The sequence below is a fragment of the Euleptes europaea genome, chromosome 2 (genome assembly GCF_029931775.1).
Source record: "Euleptes europaea isolate rEulEur1 chromosome 2, rEulEur1.hap1, whole genome shotgun sequence".
Taxonomy (NCBI): domain Eukaryota; kingdom Metazoa; phylum Chordata; class Lepidosauria; order Squamata; family Sphaerodactylidae; genus Euleptes; species Euleptes europaea.
In genome coordinates this window covers 137,716,513-137,737,441 of record NC_079313.1, presented here as the reverse complement: position 1 = coordinate 137,737,441, position 20,929 = coordinate 137,716,513, and the positions used below count along the sequence as shown (strand labels likewise).

Genomic DNA, 20,929 nt, shown 5'->3' with positions numbered 1-20,929 from the left:
AAGACCAAGTCCTAGGAGGAAAGGTTGAGGGAGCTGGGTATGTTTAGCCTGGAGAGGAGAAGACTAAGAGGGGAAATGATAACCATCTTCAAGTACTTGAAGGGCTGTCATATAGAGGATGGTGCAGAGTTGTTTTCTGTTGCCCCAGAAGGTCAGACCAGAACCAGTGGGTTGAAATTAAATCAAAAAAGTTTCCGTCTAGACATTAGGAAGAATTTTCTAACAGTTAGAGCAGTTCCTCAGTGGAACAGGCTTCCTCGGGAGGTGGTGAGCGCTCCTTCCCTGGAGGTTTTTAAGCAGAGGCTAGATGGCCATCTGTCAGCAATGCTGATTCTATGACCATAGGCAGGTCATGAGAGGGAGGGCATCTTGGCCATTTTTTGGACATGGAGCAGGGGTCACTGGGTGTGTGTGTGGGGGGGGGGAGGTCATTGTGAGTTTCCTGCATTGTGCAGGGGGTTGGACTAGACGACCCTGGTGGTCCCTTCCAACTCTATGATTCTATGAACCCCTCCCCAAATCACAACTTCGAAACCACAGGGGCAAGTTGACTAAAGATTTGGATCCCTACCTTCCAGCCGCCGTTGAAGGAGCAGCAGCAGCGTCGTTTGACCTGCCGTTCCAATCTGCCATGGAAGTGAACAAATTTGGTGGCACCCTGTAGGACCCTTCAGGGGCATGATTTTCAGTGGGAGCCTCGTCTAAGATGGGGGGGGAAACCAGACATCAAGGCATAAACATGCTAGTTTTAATAATCTTGCTAATGTTTTTACAACATTTTATTCAGTTTATTCTTAACCACTACACCACGCTGGCTCTCTTACCCCACCCCCATTTTGATTTCCTATCGGAAACAGGCAGGGGAAAGGCATATTTGCATTTAAGTATCAGGAGGCTTGTACCGATATTTCCGCAATGACTTTCTGGAACAATAACATTCCCAATATTTAACTAAAACAACAAGCATGCCCTTCCCTGTTCTGAATCAAAATGTATTTTTAAAAAACTGCAGAGCGCTCAATGAGATTCCAGAACAATGTCAAGAAGCCCCCCACACAAGTAAAGTACGTTATGTATTAAAATGTGTCAAGGCTTCTGGAAGACATGTATCAAGCTCTATGTCAGGGTCCCCGGAGTGGTGCCCATGGGCACCATGGCACCTGCTGACACCTTTCCTGAACCCCACCAAGTGTTTTTAGAAGGTGGGTGTAGCCAGAAGGGGGCTTTTTGACCCTCAAGGCTGCTGACTGGCTGAGCAGGTTTTTAAAAATGTCGCTTTGGCAGCAGCTGCCCCCACAGCACAAGGATCTTCCCTGTATGGCTGAAGGCAAACCTTGGCTGCCATTTAGCGACCCGTTCTGCCTCCTGAGTACCCAGCTTGCTGGGGGTAAAGCATAGATGACTGTGGAAGGCACTGGCAAACCGCCCCGTAAACAGTCTGCCTAATAAACGTTGGGATGTGACATCACCCCATTGGTCAGGAATGACCCTGTGCTAGCACAGGAGACCTTTACCTTTACCTTTTTTCTGCCTTCTGAAGCAGCCATTTTGTGGCTGCCCCTACCATGCCACACTAGAATTCCTAAGGTACTCACAGGCTCAGAAAGGTTGAGACCCTTGCCCTGTCATAGAACTGTTTAGGGAGCCAAGTCTGGGGGAGAAAAGAGACCGCGAAGAGCTTGCGGAAGCTATGCGAGAAGGCACCGTTTCTCTAAACCAGCGGTTCCCAAACTGTGCTCCACAGAGCACTTGGTGCTCCGCGAAACATCTCCTAGTGCTCCATGAAGAGACTGGAAAGAAAAATGCGACTGTTATTCGGTTTAGTATATAAGTGCTAGGTGAGAAGTAGCACTCCGTGACGAGTTTCTCTCCTGAAAAGTGCTCCATGGCTCAAAAAGTTTGGGAACTGCAGCTTTAAACCATGGAAACTCACCGCATTTCATCATTGGTGAGACGATCGCTCGCGGAAGGTTAGCCCTTGACAAGGCTGCTTTGGGGAAGATGTCTGTTGCCGCAGCTGCCGCATCATTGGAAGGGGTGTTCAAAAGACCCGCTTTATAATCTGCAAAAAGCAGTTGAATGCAAAACCCAGCACGTCAGGTCAGGCTAAAGCAAAGGAATTTCAAAGGGAGTTTGGAAAGAGAAACTGCTGAATTATAGTTGATATTCAAACTAAAGACAATGCATTTACCTGGGCTGAATAAAGACCTTGCATTCATGGCTCATTACCAATGCTGATTTCTCCACACCCATCTCTCCCCTGGACATCACAGACTCTTCTGCATACCACACCTAATCCCATCACGCCTGCTATTCACATTTACATACTGTTAACTTTTACATACTAATGCATGACTGAATTCACTCTACTTAAAGACAGATGGATTCACTTTCTAGCTGTATCTGAAGAAGTGAGCTGTGGCTCACGAAAGCTCATACCCTGCCAGAAAATATTTTTGTTAGTCTTTAAGGTGCTACTGGACTCTTGTTCTTTTCTACTACATGCTTAATAAGGTTGGAGACCCCCTGCCCTAGAGGGAGTTGAATAAACCCCCACAGCAGCTCTGGCCATGGCAGGCAAGGAAGGAAAGGGGATATATAAAAGATGTGTTATGTTCTGGGGGCGGGGGGAGAAGGAGAAGGGGTTGCAAGAAAAAAAGTTCTCTTTTGCTCCATCCATCAGTTCCTGAACACTGCAGTATGTCCCGAGAGAACAACAGGGAAAATACACAGCAGAGGTTGCGAACAGCCTCCCAGAAATCAGCCACATTTTTATTGCGCCTTTCCTTGCAAGCGGCTCAGGACGGCACACCTGTGCTCTACTGTAAAAATTGATGCTAGTCATGATGCATCCCTATTCTCTCCAGGATCAGAGGAGTGTGCCTATGATCTTAGGTGCTGTGGAACACAGGCAGGATAATGCTGCTGTAGTCATCTTGTTTGGGGGCTTCCTAGAGGCACATGGTTGGCCACTGTGTGAACGGCCTGCTGGACTTGATGGGCCTTGGTCTGATCCAGCAGGGCCTTTCTTATGTTCTTATAGAGGAGGGGGCTATCCATCGGAATTAGTAAAAATGGCTACTAGTCAGAATGCATCCCTATTCTCTACAGAATCAGAGGAACATGCCTATTATATGAGGTGCTGTGGTACATAGGCAGGACAATGCTCCTGCAGTCGTCTTGTTTGTGGGCTTCCTAGAGGCACCTGGTTGGCCCCTGTGTGAACAGACTGCTGGACAATGGGCCTTGGTCTGATCCAGCAGGGCCTTTCTTATGCTCTTATGTCCTGTATCCACGCAACAGCCCTGTGATACCTTGAGGCTAGACTAAAGGGGCAAGTAGCTGGGATTTTAGACCTGGGGCTCCTGATTCCAGCCTAACACTCTAACCCAGGGGTCCTCAACCTTTCCGTGCTTGCAAGCACCTTTGGAATTCTGACACAACACTGTGAGCAACCCCCCGCCCCCCAAAAAAATGTCTGCTGCAGCTTACCTTCAATCACATAGTGAAGATCTTGTGTTGTGGTGGCGGCAGCTGGCAGAGCAACATTTTAAAAAATTTGCACAGCAAATCAAATCTCCAATGGCCAATCAGAAGTCTTGTTGGGCAAAAGCCCCACCCGGCCCCACCCACTTTATAGACACTTGGTGGGTGTCAGGAAAGGTGCTGATGGGTACCATGGCACCCACAGGCACCACGCCAGGGACGCCAGCTCTAACCACGACAGCACCCTTACTGGAAGGGAAAGAGCCCCCCAATACTTACCAAACCAAGCATCAACACCATCCTCCTCGCTCAGCTCCTTGAAGTTCACGCAAGTATCTGGGACGTCATACAAGTATGTATCCTGAGACATTTTCGCCTCGACTGCTGGAACAAGATCGAGAGAACATTAGCGGTATCAAGCTAAGCAAGCCGTCACTTATTAAGCGGTTTAGGTCCTGCCTGGAGAATCCCCACTGCAGGTGGGGAGGGGGGGCTCACAACACCCTTTAAAAGAAAATATCGTAAACACGCTGTGGTAAAAACTCTTTGTTTGCTACACCTAATTTATAATTTGATTTGAAGCTGCCTTCTGCTGAATCTAACCATTGAACCATCAAAGACAGTCTTGCCTACCCAGACTGGGAGCAGCGCTCTGGGGTCTCAGTCAGACGTCTTTCACATCAACTAGAGAGCCAGCGTGGTGTAGTGGTTAAGAGCGGTGGTTTGGAGCAGTGGACTCTGATTTGGAGAAGCAGGTTTGATTCCCTCTGTGCTTTGGCACTGAGAGGTTCCTAGCTTCTCTGAAGCACGGCCCTTTTAAATCGTCATGGCAAAAAATCTTAGATGAGAAACTGTCATTGTTGGGCTTCTCGCAGAATATGTTATTAGATCTTGGGAAAACTGAAGCTTTCACCAAAATTAAAAAGCGCATTAAAGGGCTTGATTATAACAGGACTGCTTTTCGTGCTTGCCGCATTTGTTCATCCCAGTTCTTCGGAATACCACCACCATGTGGTTTGCCTGCTTATACATATTATTTGAGAACTCCTCGTCTTTCTAGAGCCTTCTGTTTAGCTAGATTGAATGCTAACCCCTCTATGGTTATGCAGGGCAGAATTCTGAATATACCATATCCAGACAGGACCTGTCCTTGCTCTTCTGGCTCTATCGATTCACTCATGCCCTTTTGGAATGCCGCTTTTACGAGGAACTTCTATCACATTATATTTCCCCCTTTTAACATACAAATCTAATGCCTCTGTGTCTGACATAATGCCTTTTCTACTAAGCGATAGGGATCCCAACGCTACATTGTCAGTGGCAAGATTTGTCAGTCCTTGTATCCCTCAAACACTAGATATACTGTATGCTGCTCAAGATCAATGGATCAAGGAGCTTCAAAAGGGATAAAAGGAAAGGTTTGATTCCCCACTCCTCCACATGAGCAGTGGAGGCAAATCTGGTGAACTAGATTTGTTTCCCCACTCCTACACATGAAGTCAGCTGGGTGACCTTGGGCTAGTCACACTCTCTCAGCCCCACCTACCTCACAGGGTGTCTGTTGTGGGGAGGGGAAGGTGATTGTAAGCCGGTTTGATTCTGCCTTAAGTGGTAGAGGAAGTCGGCATATAAAAACTAATTATTATTCTTTCAGACAATTTTATAACTAAAGGGCAGACTGAGGGGGTGGCAGTGAGTTTAGAGGTCTCTAGCTCAAATCTTACTTTAGCCACAAACTCTTTACACAGATGGAGGAGGGGCGGCAGAGCGTCTGCTTGGCATGCAGAAGGGCCCAGGTTCAATCCCCGGCATCTCCAGCAAAAAAGACCAGGTGGTAGAGAAGAAGAGAGAAGAGTTGTTTTTTTTTATATGCCAACTTTCTCTACGACTTAGTGAAGCATATGCACAGGATATGCATATGATTCACATATACTTCATATGCACACCCTCTATGCACTGGAACTAGAGACCTCTGATCATGCGGTGAGTAGAGTATCTTTTCCTCAGCACCTGGCAACTCTCATACATCAAGAAGGTAGCAGGGCTTTTTTGAGATCCATAAACCTGCCGCATCGCTTTTCCACAAAGCAGGCCAAGTACTGTGCCAGGTGCACCTCTGTGCACATTCCCAGCTCCACGGTCTGAGCGGGCCACAAGAACGTCAGCAAAAGCCATGCCATGTTCTCCAGCTGGGGATGCCAGTCTCCAGGTAGGGCGTGGGGATTGCCCTGGAATTACAGGTCATCTCCAGACTACAGAGATCATTTCCCTGGAGAAAATAGATGCTTTTAGGATGAGTCGTATGGCATTGTACCCCACTGAGGTCCCTGTTCTCTGAATCCAAATCTCCAGGAGTTTCTCAACCTGGAGCTGGCAACTCCACACACACCATCCCCTGAAGGGGGCCAGGGGAGACCTGGCAACCCTATCTTCAGCTAAGCTAAACAGCACCCAGCGATGTTCTCCGGCCCCGCGTAGGGAGGCCACGATTACTGCTGGCTTAGGTGCTTTGAGAGAGCTGGCTTCGCTGGCTCACAACTGGGAAAGCCGCCTAGATATAAATTACGGCACCATTAGCAGGTGCCACTGTAATTTATAACCCTCGGCCTTCCTTGCCAAGATGAGGAAGAAGGCTGCATACCAAAGGAAACTCGGTGAGGGTGGTCCGGCGGGATGTGGGCAGGGGCTGCTATGCTACAAAGAGGAATGTGATAGCGCGGAGAAAACAGAAGCAGAAAGTTTGAAAAAGAAACTTCTGAAGGAAAGGGAAAGGAAGAAAGTGATGGCCCTCCAGCCAGAGGCACACAGCGGAATGGAACTGGACACCTTAACCCCTTTAATCAGGATCGAATTTCTGTCAACACTACTAACTTGTGTTTTTTTTCCAAATGAAGTGCGTCAGAGACATTCTTTGTGCCCACTTTGCCCAACACGTAAAGCTGCCAAATCAGGAGGAGTGGGCATCGTGTTTCAAGAGCGTCTGGATCGAATGCCAGCCCTCTCCTTCGTAGTGGAAGGACAAGGGCTGTTTTGTTATCAGGAGCTTGGAAGTCAGCGGGGCACGCAGCAAAGGGCCTGCAAGGGGTGCCCGTTGCAACCCAGGCAAGAATCCCGCACATCCCATCCCCCACAGAAATGGTTTGATTACAAGGGCGTCTCCAGGTTGGAAAGAAAGGGAGGTTGGCAGGGAGGGGCAGAGCCAGCAAAGGTCGCACAGTGGCTCAGTGGCAGAGCATCTGCTTTGCCCGCAGAAGGTCCCAGAGTCAATCCCCGGCATCTCCGCTTAAAAGGATCAGATAGTAGGTGATGTGAGATGCCAGAAGACCATGAGATCCCCACAGCCAGTCAAAGCAGACCAGTGATTTGATGTGAACAGTTTTCCACCCCACATGTAGCCTGTTTATCTATGGTTACCAGGGGTGTTCTGATCCAAATCCATCATGTCAGGGGGGCTAGATGTGAGGTACGAAGCATTCTGTGCTTCTATATGGGCCAGGCTTGTGCATGGTCAATTTGCCGTCTTCCGCTAACATTATTATTTAATGTTTGCAAGTTTTAAATAACTTAAATTTGAATCAGAAAATTTTCCTGGAAAAAACCTCTGACCATCCCTCCCCACAAAGTAACCAAACCAGGTAGAAAGCTCTAGGTCAAGCTGATAACCACACAGAGGAGAAAACGCAAAAATGCAGTCACCAACAGGATTCCTTAGCACATCCTAGTTATTCTGAAGAGACTACCAAGATGCATTTTCGAGCCTCCTACAGGGAAAATGAGCCACCTTGGAGAACTGACCTCCAGTGGATTATGAGGAAAGAAGATGAACTGGTACTTGCACTACGAGTTATTCGGAGGATTTTGCTCCCGCCCCAGCACTTCAACCTAGTTACTGGTCTCCCTGCCACGGACCTGAGTGTTCAGTGGCATTTTGGCAGAATCTTCAGGGCTGCTTGCTTCTGATCCACCCATTCCCCTGGTTGCAACCAGACGTGCAGTCACAGAAATGACTAGAAAAATATACCCCTCCAAAGATCAAGCAGAGCAGAGCACTCACACTCATAAGGATGGAAGCTCCACTGATTCCAGCCCCGCCTGCATCCAAACACAGGACCAGGATGCCACAGCAGAGAGCTGCTTTCCCATCTAGAACAGGGTTGCTTGCGGCACAGGCTCATAGTGCGTCCAGGAGGAACCTCTGGATAACGGCGGGGTAAGGTTTCCACCCCACAGCAGGTGATCCTGCACAAAACAGTTCAGCGTGGCTAGAAACTGCACACTTTTAAAAAAGAGACAATGATTTTATCGTAAGGCTTGGCTCCGTGTGCTTTCTTCACCTTGGCAGGAGGGGTATGTAAAGCCTTGCTCATAACAGGGAGCTACCAAGATGGGGTACAATTTATTATTCATCTCTGCTGCAGGGAGCCAGGGTGGTGTAGTGGTTAAGAGCGGTGGTTTGGAGCGATGGAGTCTGATCTGGAGAACCGGGTTTGATTCCCCTCTCCTCCACGAGTGGCGGAGGTTAATCTGGTGAACTGGATTTGTTTCCTCACTCCTACACACGAAGCCAGCTGGGTGACCTTGCGCTAGTCACACTCTCTCAGCCCCACCTTAAGTGGTAGAGAAAGTTGGCATATAAAAACCAACTCTTCTTCTATTTATCCCCAATAAGAACTGCGCTGACCCAAAGGGAGGCCACACAGCCCAAGAAACTGACCGGTTAGAGTTCTGCCTGATTCAGTCATGAAGCTCACCGGTTACACCTCAGGGCCAACTGCAGTCTGTTTAGTCCACCTCCCTGGGCCATTGTGAACACCAAATTAATGTGGGGAGAATAATCACATATTGTTTTGAGTTTCTTGGAGGACTAGAATAAAAACAAAACATTTCCACTCTGTCTCTAGAGGACACCACTCTGCAAAATGTGCATTTCCCATTAACCAAGAGACACATTTCCATCCCTAGCGTGAGTTCTGCATCTAAGGGAGGCCTGAAGCTTACAAATCTATGGTGTGAGACCACCCTTGGAATACTGTGTACAGCTCTGGTCACCACACCTAAAAAGGGAGATTGCAGAGCTTGAGAAGGTGGAGAAAAGAGCAACGAAAATTATCAGGGGACTGGAGGAACTGCCCTATGAGGAGCGGTTAAAACGCTTACAGCTGTTTAGCTCGGAAAGAAGGTGGTTAAGGGGAGACATTATAGAGGTCTATAAAATGAGGCATGGTTTGGAGAGAGTGGACAGGGAGCAGCTTTTCTCTCTCTCTCATAATACTAGAACACGGAGTCATCTGCTGAAGCTGGAGGGTGAGAGATTCAAAACAAATAAAAGGAAGTATTTTTTCACACAACACAAATTGTGGGACTCCCTACCCCAGGATGTGGTGATGGCTGCCAACTTGGAAGGCTTTAAGAGGGGAGTGGACATGTTCATGGAGGAGAGGGCTATCCATGGCTACTAGTCAAAACGGCTACTACTCATGATGTGTACCTATTCTCTCCAGGATCAGGGGAGCATGCCTATTATGTGAGGTGCTATGGAACACAGGAGTGCTGGTGCAGTCGTCTTGCTTGTGGACTTCCGAGAGGCACCTGGTTGGCCGCTGTGTGAACCGACTGCTGGACTTGATGAGCCTGGGTCTGATCCAGCATGGCCTTTCTTATGTTCATCCTCTGGCAGCCACTGTTTTGAGGTGGGAGTCTCCTGCCCGCCACAAGCCCCACCACCCAGAAAAGCCACAGGTAAACATGCCAAAGAGCCGCTGAGTAATGGAATTGAAATTTGCTTTCCCAAAGACTGGTTTCTCAAGATTTCAAATTGTTCCAGTTTGTTTTAAAGAAGAGTGACTCCTTCCCACGTACACACACTTATCTACACAGCTCTGGCTAACCCACTCTCCGGATGTTCTCCTGTGTGAAAGAGACTGGGTGGCAACCCTTAGGATGTCAGGCAAGGTCAAACCCCCCCCCCATAAGGAGACTTTGTTCTTGCTGTTGGGACTGACAACATTTGTGAACCCCTGCCTTGAGACCCAGATGCCAGTCGGCATTCCCTGGACTGGAAGTCTTGCTGGCTCTGCAACGTAATTCCTGCCTAATTCTGCTTATCCATCATGCTGCATGTTGCAAGAGACCCGTTTGCTGAACGGGGACAGAGCCTAACGAGAGAGGCAGAAACGGTGCCAGTATTTCCCAGGCTTCTTAACCCTCCCTCCCGCAGCTGGAGAGCCGTGTCTCCCTCCCCGGCAGCCCAAAAATAAATGCCCCTGACATTGCATGCCCTGTAATCCAGACCCCGGCCAGCTCCTAGAGACATCAAGATGGGACAGACTAAAAATAGGGGTTAAAGGGACAGCAAAGGATTTAGGAATGATCTATTGAACACGGTGCGAAGACAAGCCGTAAGGACTCGGAAGACTCTGCAAGGCTGGACCTGCTTGCCCCAGAGGGATTGGCTACTGCATGGGGAGAGGGGCAGAAATTGAGCACTGTTACTTTGCCCAGAGCACTGTTCAGAGCACTGTTACTTTGCCCAGTTCCCTGAGCTGTGAGAAATTTTAGGAATGTCAGCCTCCAGGTGGGACCTGGGGATCTCCCAGAATTATAGTTCATCTCCAAACCACAGGGATCAGTTCCCCTGCAGAAAATGGATGCTTTGGAGGGTAAACGCTATGGTATTGTACGCCACTGTCCTCCCCAGGCTCCATCCCCAAATCTCCAGGAGTTTCCCAACCTGGAGATGGCAAGCCTACTCCCCTCATCCCCCTTGGCAACCGTAGAAATTTTAGGGCTGCGCTTTCGTAAGATGTGCTTTTATTCACAAATATACAAGTCGAACATAAGGAAAAGGCAAACCAACTATCCTATATCATTCCAGAGAGGGAGATCCTGCCCTCTTCAGTTGCTTCACCAACGGACAGTCATGTGTCCGCTTCTCTATCACCAACAGTTGCAAAATCAAAACTGCCTTTTCTGTGAGCAAACACACACACCCTTGCTTACCCCCTGTTCTCAGCCAGCAGGGGGCCACCTTCACCAGGTTGTTGGGGCCTTGAATAGGGCCAGCTATCCCCCATGGAGGGAACACACTGGGTGGGTTTAAGGCGCATTAACCTTGCTTTCTCAAAGGCCCTGGCTTCAGTCTAGAGAAGCAAAGGCACGGAAAAACAGAGAAAATTTGGGTAGGGAAGCAATTTCCCCCCCCCCACCCCAGGACTTTCCCCCTCAATTGCTATGAAAAACAATGCAAGAAATAGATTTTTCCCTTCTGGAACAAGCAAATATGGTATAACTGTCTGCAATTCTCTCTTGCTTTAGTATTGGGTATATTTGCAGTTTGGCTTACTGAAACTGGGACAGCCAAACTTCTAAAGCCCATAAAACGCCGTTTAATTATACATGCTACATTATCTATGATGCATTTTATGGTGTTGAAGCAGCAAAACAGGTTTGATAGGACAGAAAATACTGCATATATATATTTTTAAACCACCAAGGAGGGAAAAACAAGGGAGGAAATAGGAAAGTAAGCATTACAAAAATTGCTATCAAAACTAAACTTCTTTTGCTGATTTCACAACATTAAATGCATAATTTATAAATGAATTAGCATACACAGTTGTACTACTTGACACATTTACAGAATAGAAAAGTATAACTTCATTTTCTGTAAGAAAAACTGCAAAAATACATAGAACTGGTTCTTGTGGGTTATCTGGGCTGTGTAACCGTGGTCTTGGTATTTTCTTTCCTGACGTTTCGCCAGCAGCTGTGGCAGGCATCTTCAGAGGAGTAACACTGAAGGACAGTGTCTCTCAGTGTCAAGTGTGTAGGAAGAGTAATATATAGTCAGAAAGGGGTTGGGTTGAGCTGAATCATTGTCCTGCAAAAAGTATCAAAGGTAATGTGCTAATCATAGTCCTGTAAGTATCAAGATAATGTGCTAATGGGGGTGTGGTATGTTAATATGGAACCATTGTATCCTGAAGTGATCTGATAATGTGTGCAATCCAAAGCTAATCTGCATGGCTATTGTTGACTGTAGTCTTTGTTAGTCTGGAGGTTTTCAGGACAGGAAGCCAAGCCTTATTCATTCTTAAACTCTTCTTTTCTGTTAAAGTTGTGCTGATGTTTATGAATTTCAATGGCTTCTCTGTGCAATCTGACAAAATAGTTGGTAGAATTGTCCAGTCTTTCAGTGTCTTGGAATAAGACCCTGTGTCCTGTTTGTGTCAGTCCATGTTCAGCCACTGCTGATTTCCCAGGTTGGCCAAGTCTGAAGTATCTTTCATGTTCTTTTATCCTTGTTTGTATGCTGCGTTTTGTTGTCCCGATGTAAACTTGTCCATAGCTGCAAGGTATACGATATACTCCTGCAGAGGTGAGGGGGTCTCTTTTGTCTTTTGCTGATCGTAGCATCTGTTGTATTTTCTTGGTGGGTTTAAACACTGTTTATAGGTTATGCTTTTTCAAAAGTTTCTCCATCCTATCAGTGACTCCTTTAATAAATGGCAAGAATGCCTTTCCTATGGGAGATTGTTTTTCCTGAGTTTTCTGATTTTTGTTTGGTTTAATGGCCCTTCTGATTTCATTTCTGGAATAGCCGTTTGCTAGCAGTGCGTGCTAAATCAACAATAGCCATGCAGATTAGCTTTGGATTGCACACATTATCAGATCACTTCAGGATACAATGGTTCCATATAAACATACCATACCCTCATTAGCACATTATCTTGATACTTACAGGACTATGATTAGCACATTACCTTTGATACTTTTTGCAGGACAATGATTCAGCTCAACCCAACCCCTTTCTGACTGTATATTACTCTTCCTACACACTTGACACTGAGAGACACTGTCCTTCAGTGTTACTCCTCTGAAGATGCCTGCCACAGCTGCTGGCGAAACGTCAGGAAAGAAAATACCAAGACCACGGTTACACAGCCCAGATAACCCACAAGAACCAATGAACTCTGACCGTGAAAGCCTTCGACAATATACATAGAACTGTTCCACTATATGCTACCACAGCACAAGTATCTTAATTTTTGCCATCTAGAGGGAAAAGCTGAAAGCAAATTCTGTAGCAAACGAAAGCGTTATTTGGACAGAAACTCTTACTTACAGACATGATAGGAAGGACAACCTGCATATTTGGAGACCAAATTGAATTTTATAACACCAAAAAAACACTGAACTCTAATAATGTGTTATAGCACATTAATTGTTGCCCAAATTATATACACTTAAAGAACACGTTCTTGAAAATACATTGTATATGTCTATAGCAGGGCTCTCCCCTCCCCCAACCTTTTTGAGCCCATGGGCACCTTTGGAATTCTCACACAGGGTAGTAAGCACAACAAAATGGCTGCTGCAGGAGGCGGACCCAACCACAAAATGATGGGGTGTGAGGTTATGCATTTAAAGCAGAATTTCTACTTAACAGAATGCCTTTTAACCTGCACAACCAATTAAAAGCCTCTTTGGGTACATGTTCCACCTGAGCCCGGCCACTTTCTTTAAAAAAAACCATGGTGGGCACCAGGAAAGGTGTTGCTGGGCAGCATGATGCTGGGGACCCCTAGTCTACAACATACATAAGGAATTATGATTACCTAAGGCTGCAGATTGTCTTACACGCACAAAATACTGTGGCTCAGTGGTAGAGAATCTGCTTGGCATGAAGAAGGTCCCAGGTTCAATCCCCGGCATCTCCGGTTAAAGGGACTAGGCGAGTAGGCGATGTGAAAGACCTGCCTGAGACCCTGGAGAGCCGCTGCCAGTATGAGTTGACAATATTGACTTTGATGAACCAAGGGTCTGATTCAGTATAAGGCAGCTTAATGTCTGTGGCCATGACTTACAGATGTTTGGTGTGGAGGGGCTGTGGCTCTGTGGAAGAACCTCTGCTTTACATGCAGAAGGTCCCAGGTTCAATCCCCAGCATCTCTAGTTAAAGGGACCAGGCAAGTAGATGATGTGAAAGATCTCTGGCCTGAGACCCTGGAGAGCCGCTGCCAGTCTGAGTAGACAAGACTGACTTTGATGGATCAAGGGTCTGATTCAGTATAAGGCAGCTTCATGTGTGTTCATGTGAGTAAAACGTTCTTTCACTGCACTCATTCCAAAAAGGGGGGGGGGAAGTCAGAATAATCTTTTTTCAGTGTTCCTCAAATTCTTCAAGTGGTAAATTGAGTGACAAAAGTCTTGCATTAATTATAGAGGTTTTTCCCCCCTAGAACTTGTCAAGATTTCCCAATGTTTCAGTCGGAAAAACAAGAGTCCCTGGAAGAACATTTTCTGAACATTTCCAGTTTTTTCCCAAACCTTCACATCTCTCCTTCCCATGAGGTTTATGACAAACTAGGCTATAATGCCAGACAAAAAATTAAAATCTAATGAACAGATTTAGAGATAAGACTCCTAGAATCAAGTCCCTCGGGCGTTCAGGCTAAGCATGCATAGGATCAGGTTGTTAAATGGGAATTTTATTGTGTGTGGATGACATCAATCATAGATACTAGCCAGAGAATGCGATAGCTAACTGAAAACATTATTTTTACACAGTGCATAAACAGCAGATGCCTTTACTTTATGGATGCCTTCGTGTTCACTGAGCAGGCCACCATCTGTCTGAATTGCCCAAGGCTGTGAGAATCGCTATGCCTCATCGGTTTAATGGAACTTATTTCCAAGTACGCCGCTATGATGCTTTTGGGATGTTAAAAACTTGATATGTAAGTATATGCGGTCGACAGCTACCCAGTCATGGGCTATTTTCATTCTGTCCAAGAGACCTTGTAACAAAGTCTTACAGCACCTTAAAGACCAACACATCTACTGTGGCAGAAGCTTTTCCGAACCACAGCTCCCCCTTTAAGATGCAGAAGACTAAGAGGAAGAAGAACGGAGAAGCGGGGAACCAAACCTGGTTCTCCAGATCAGAGTCCACCACTCTTAACTACTACACCACGCTGGCTCTCACTGGCTAACATAACTAACCCCTCCGGAATTTGTCTTTATGGAAGGTGAGAATGCCTGGCTATTTCAGAAGTGCGCCCTGGCACTAGCCATAACACTCCTTGTTAATTCCATGTTCAGCTCTACATTGCCCCTTAAAGTAGCACTTCAGGTCAAATACTGAACAGAGCTTCTGCCCGAAACACTGAGGAGTTATTATTAGGTAAAGGTCCCCTGTGCAAGCACCGGGTCATTCCTGACCCATGGGGTGACGTCACATCCCGACGTTTACTAGGCACACTTTGTTTATGGGGTGGTTTGCCAGTGCCTTCCCCAGTCATCTTCCCTTTACCCCCAGAAAACTGGGTACTCACCGACCTCGGAAGGATGGAAGGCTGAGTCAACCTTGAGCCAGCTACCTGAAACCAACTTCCGTTGGGATCGAACTCAGGTCGTGAGCAGAGCTTTTGACTGCAGTACTGCAGCTTACAGCTCTGCACCATGGGGCTCATATTATTAGACTTAAGCCTAAACTCACTCTAACATTTTGCGGCTGAATCTGCCTCCCGTGGTGCTGTTTTGTGGTTGCGCCCACCCCCCGGTGTCAGCATTTCAAAGGTTCCCGTAGGCTGAAAAAGGCTGGGGACCCCTGGATTAGACTAATCAACATATAGACCCTACGCACAACTTGGTCTAGCCTTTTTTTTAATAAGTACTAAGCCACCACTATTCCTAACAGGGGAAGCTTGGCGGCAGTGGAAGGAGATCTAAGAGCCAGCGTGGTATAGTGGTTAAGAGCAGTGGACTCTGATCTGGAGAACTGGGTTTGATTCCCCACTCCTCCACATGAGTGGCAGAGGCTAATCTGGTGAACTGGATTTGTTTCCACACTCCTACACACGAAGCCAGCTGGGTGACCTTGGGTGAGTCACACTCTCTCAGCCCCACCTACCTCACAGGGTGTCTGTTGTGGGGAGGGGAAGGGAAGGTGATTGTAAGCCAGTTTGATTCTTCCTTAAGTGACAGAGAAAGTTGGCATATTAAACCCAACTCTTCTTCAAAGCACTCACAACAGACCCATCCATGGTGAACTTGTCCAAGAGGAATTTGTGGTATGGAGACAACGGCCTTGCTGAAGTTGGCCAAAGGCCCATCTAGCATAGCGTCCTGTTTCCATCGGCTGCTCAGATCCTTCTGGAAAGCTCACAAACAAGGCATTAAAAAAATGAGTTGGGTTTTATATGCCAACTTTCTCTTCCTCTAAGGAGTCTCAAACCGGCTTACAATCTCATTCCCTTCCTCTCCTCACAACAGACACCTTGTGAGGTAGGTGAGGCTGAGAGTTTGGAAAGAGCTGTGATTAGCCCAAGGTCAACCCAGCAGGCTTCATGTGGAGAAGTGGGGAAACCAACCCAGTTCACAGATTAGAGTCCACCGCTCTTAACCGCTACGCCCAGAAAGCACCTCCCTTCTATTGCAGGAGTCCCCAGCCTTTTTCATCCAGGGGGCACCTTTGAAATGGTGATACTGGGCGGTGGGCACAGCCACAGAACGACAGCCGCAGGAGGCACAGCCAGCCACAAAATAGCTTCAGCCACACAGTGAAAATCCTTGTGCTGCGGTGGCAGCTTCTGCCAAAGCAATGTTTTTAAAAAGCTGCACAGCCAATCAAATCGCCATTGGCTAATCAGAAAACTTGCTGAGCAGAAACCCCATCGAGCCATGGTGCCTATGGACACCACAATGGGGACCGCTGTTCTATTGTTTGTCCCAGCTCCAGGGGCTGAGATACACCTCTACATGTGTGGACCCACCATTTTGCAATCTAATAGCCATGGACAGAGAGATAGTGTGGTGTAGTGGTTAAGAGTGGCAGACTCTAATCTGGAGAACCGGGTTGGTTTCCCCACTCCTCCACATGAAGCCAGCTGGGTGACCTTGGGCTAGTCACGGTTCTCTCTGTACTCTCTCAGCCCCACCTACCTCACATGGTGTCTGTCGTGGCGAGAGGAAGGGAAGGCGACTGTAAGCCGGTTTGATTCTCCTTAAAAGGTAGAGAAAGTCAGCATATAAAAAAACCAACTCTTCTTCTTCACTTCTGAAGCCATTCAAGACAAGGAGCTTATGCTGCGAGGATGGGAGCCACCACCCAGACCGAAGTCGGTAGGCTGGCGCTTGCTTACAAGGCAGTCCCCCTAACCTGAAGCAGCTACTCACCAGCAACCACGACTCCCCAGTGAAAACATAAACCATGGGGTGAGTGACTCCGCCCACTTTCAACTCCATCCCTGCATCCGCTCAAGCGACACCATCAGAGGAGGCAACCTTGCCAGCCATGACATCAAAGGCGCATTCCTTGCACACCCGCTAACATGACATAGGCTATCTATCCATTGCAGCGATGCTCTTCGCCCGCTCTCCTTGGCTTAACACTGGACAGTGCCAACACAACAGAAATTTAAAATGGGCAACACACAGAAGCCAGGGGAGACAGCACATTTCAGTTGCACAGGTTGGTCAATAATTTATCTAAACGTTGCAACGCTTCAACAGAAGCCATGCTTCAGCAGGAGAGCTACAAGCCCAACAAAAAGCAGATTGGGTATGATCAGACTGGGACTCAATAAGGGCATGAGGTTGTGAGAGCAATTGTTCCTCCTTACTGATTTATGCACAATGTTCATATTAATCCTACTTTGCTCATTCATCAATGGAGAGTGGCTCGCATCTAGTGAGGTGGGCTTTCTTGAAAAGTTAGAATCTGAAAAATTCCAAAAAGCTATCCAATGCCCTAAATACAGCATTCTCTGTTCTGACACGTTTATTCTTACATCTATTTAATAATAAATGAATAAAGCACGAAATGTTAACAAAGTCCCAATAGCAACAAATACTTTGAACTGAAAACTTGCACCCAGGGAGAACGGCACATGATAAATGAGAAGACGGCCACGTCCACGGCATATTTTAACAGAACTCCACTCTCATCCTCAGAGATTATTCTTCTATTTGAAACATTTTTTTATTTGTTTATTTGAAACATTTTTATGCCACCTGCCCACCCAATTAGTCCCCAAGGTGGCTAAAGGCATTACCACATTAATTGCACTACTTAGCACTGCATCACCTTGGTGGTCCCCTTTTCACTGTACCAGAGCAGAAAAATCAAGAATGCAACCTTGGGTTTTGATTTGACCAGCAGAGAAAATCAGGGGTATGCATAGTTTGATTTAAAAAAAATATTTGGATCACAGTATTCTATTAGTGGTAACCACCTGTTAGTCTCTTGCCATGAAAACCCCAAAAGGGGTCGCCATAAGTCGGCTGCAACTTGACAGCACTTTACACACACACACACACTCTAGTGGTTTTACCTCCCCAGTTTTCAAATCAATAACCGATTCAAGTACCTTTGCATCATCCCAAGGGATAATCACTTGAAAAACATTAGACTCAAACTGCCACGCTGGCCTACTGGGATGGGTAATGGAACACCCCGTGCATTGCTACTAACTCCATGAAACGAGGAATCCTCAGAAGTGGAACATTTTCTGCAGAAAAATAACACACAGGGCTGTCCAGGCTCACTTTGACTGAATCCTTTACTGTTTTGACTAGAGCTTGCTTTCACCTGTGCTCCACAATGTAAGGTACCATACTGCTTTACTCCAAAGCAACACATAGGTATTTTTTCAGGTATGCCATCAAAAAAGGGGAGCCATCTTCACAAATGAGTTACAGTTATGCCCAGTTATTTAAAAAATGTGTGCAAAAATAACTTTTTTAGAGGGGCAATCTTACATTCAGGCTTGCCTTCCTTTCAGGTAAATGCAGGTACCTAGTCCTGGAATACAGGTTAGGCTTGCAAAAACTCCCTCCCCCCCCCCCAAAAAAACTTTCATGTTCCATGTTTGTGCTATGGATAGGGTTGCCAGCCTCCAGGAGGTGGCTGCAGATGTCCTGGGATTACAACTGATCTCCAGGCGACAGAGAAAATGGCCACTTTGGAAGGTGGACTCTATGGCATTATACCCCATTGAAGACCCTCCCATCCCCAAACTCCATGCTCCACCCCCAAAATATCCAGGAATTTCCCAACCCAAAGTTGGCAACTTTACATGCAGCCTGATGCCCAGTTAAATGGCCCTCCTGCCAGTCTACTGGCCCTTGTAGTCACCATTTATAATTGGGGTTGCCAAACTCCAGGTGTTGGCTGGAGATCTCCTGGGATTAGGGTTGCCGGCCTCCAGGTAGTAGCTGAAGATCTCCCCCATTACAACTGATCTCCAGCCAATAGAGATCAGTTCCCCTGGAGAAAACAGCCGCTTTGGCCATTGGACTCTATGGCACCGAAGTCCCTCCTCTTCCCAAACCACGCCCTCCTCAGGCTCCGCCCCCAAAACCTCCTGATATTTCCCAAGCGGGAGTTGGTAACCTTAGCTATGGAGGCCCGCTGGGTGACCTTACACCACTCCCTCAGCCTAACCTACCTTGCAGGGTTGTTGTGAGGTTTAAACACAGGGGAGGAGAAAGATGCAAGCCCCTTTAGGTTCCCATTGGGGGGGGGGAGAGAATGTGTGAATTAAATTAATAAATAAGGAGGGCGGCCCCGTCGACATTTTGTTTTCTTGAGTCTCGTCCGCCCCTCCCCCATCTTTTCCCTCCATCTCCCCTCCCTCCATTTTAGACCTGACCCCCCCATGCGAAATGTAGGGAGCGCAACCGGAGGGGGGGCTCCTCAAACCCGGTAAAGACCACCCGCCCCTTACCTCGCCACAAGCCGCCGGCCTACCCCTGCCTCTCGGCCGCCTCCTCAGCCGCCGCCGCCGCCGTTAACGAATTTCAAACTCCGGCTACTCTTCCAAACTGGCCAATCGCCGCCGGCTCCTCGCCCCGACGGGGCGCTCCAATTGGGCAGGAAGGGTCACAAGACCGCCTTAGCCCCGCCCCACCTCGCTAGAGGCCTCGCCTCCTTCTCTTCGCGGTCTCCCGTCGGCAGTCGCAGAGGCTCACGGGAAATGTAGTTCTTGCGAGGGGGGGGGAAAGCCTCAGAAAGGGGGCTCCGTGCTCAAGGGTTAATCCCGGGAACGACCTCGCTGCAAGAGTTGAGAGGAGGCGGGATTCGCGGCCAATGCAATCTTGGAGGGTGGGGGCGGGGATCACTGGATGTTTCTGGGGAGGTTCTGGGGTGGGGTTCCCAGGGCCGCTGTCAGTCTTTTGTGCACCCTCGGCAAGGCTAACTACTTGTGCCCCCCATTGCGAACCAATTTTCCAAAACAGATGTCTTGTAGACAAAAATAAAAGCCTCATGCATTCCTACAAAACTTTTTATAAGACGTTATAATTATATTCCAAAGCACTGTTGTGGTACTTGTCTTAAAATAAAAAAATATATAAATTGTCAGTTGCATTTTTTTCAAGAAACTAATCTGTTTTAAACTGTGCCCCTTGGGCCAGTTCTGCGCCCCTCTGAGGTCTGCGCCCTAGGCAGCCACCTAATGGCAGCACCGGCTCGGGGTGCCCAAGCCAGACGAATGGAAGGGTTGCCAACTTCCATGTGGGGCCTGGAGATCTCCTGGAATTAGGGACGCCAGCCTCCCGGTTGGACCTGAGGAGCCCCCCAGATTTACAGCTCATCTCCAGACTACAGAGATCCGTTCCCCTGGAGAAAAGGGATGCTCTGGAGGCTGGACTCAATAGCATTAAACCCTGCTTAAGTTCCCTCCCCTTCCCAAAGCCCCCACCCCTACCCAGGCTCCACCCCCAAATATATGCTGCTGATCTTACACTCTTTTTAGAGAATCACTACAAGATCAACAGATTCTCCTGAAGAACCCCCTTGGCGAAATCCTAGGGAATTTTGGAAATTTTAACCAGAGGAAAGGCGGCACGATATAGCCCGATCTTGTCAGATTCTCGGAAGCTAAGCTAAGTACTTGGCTGGGAAACCACCAAGGAAGACTCTGCAGAAGAAGGCAACGGCAAACCACCTCTGCTTCTCACTTGCCTTGAAAGCCCCTTTCTGGGATCTCCATAAGTCAGCTGTAACTTGACAGCCCTTTACACACACAAATAAATATATGTTTACTTTATTTTGCACCATCGGCCTTGGCCTCATTGTTCATCTCCTGTGACCACTGCGGCCCTTTTATTTCTCCTTGTTTCCACCCGCAAATCTCCAGGAATTTCCCAACCTGAATTTGGCAACCCTAAGGCAACATATCCTACTGAGCGCCTTTCCGACCCCAAACCCCATTCTCCTTGGTCTCTATCACACAGTCTCCAGGAATTTCCCAGCCCAGAGATCGCAACCCTAAGTCCAGCTAGACTAGTAACCTGTTCCCAAAGGGTACTCACAAGACACGGTACAGAAGCAATAGCTTTCTTCCTTCTTCCTGTCATAGTTATTCAAAGATATACTCCCTCTAAGCATGGAAGTTCCGTTCAGGTGAATGGCCATAACGCAACCCATCCTTTATTA

The 20,929-nt window shown here is 47.5% G+C and overlaps 1 protein-coding gene across 1 annotated transcript in view; it reads right to left on the bottom strand.

Annotated features, from left to right (window-relative positions):
- The window catches only part of TPX2 (TPX2 microtubule nucleation factor), a 60,264-nt gene that overhangs the window by 23,078 nt on the left and 16,257 nt on the right, over positions 1–20,929 (bottom strand). Inside the window, exons 3-5 of the mRNA XM_056844926.1 lie at positions 3,766–3,870; positions 1,934–2,062; positions 572–701 (exon numbers count right to left, since the gene is read on the bottom strand). Of these exons, the coding sequence (XP_056700904.1) occupies positions 572–701; positions 1,934–2,062; positions 3,766–3,870 (364 nt within the window). The remainder of the gene's footprint in view (positions 1–571; positions 702–1,933; positions 2,063–3,765; positions 3,871–20,929) is intronic.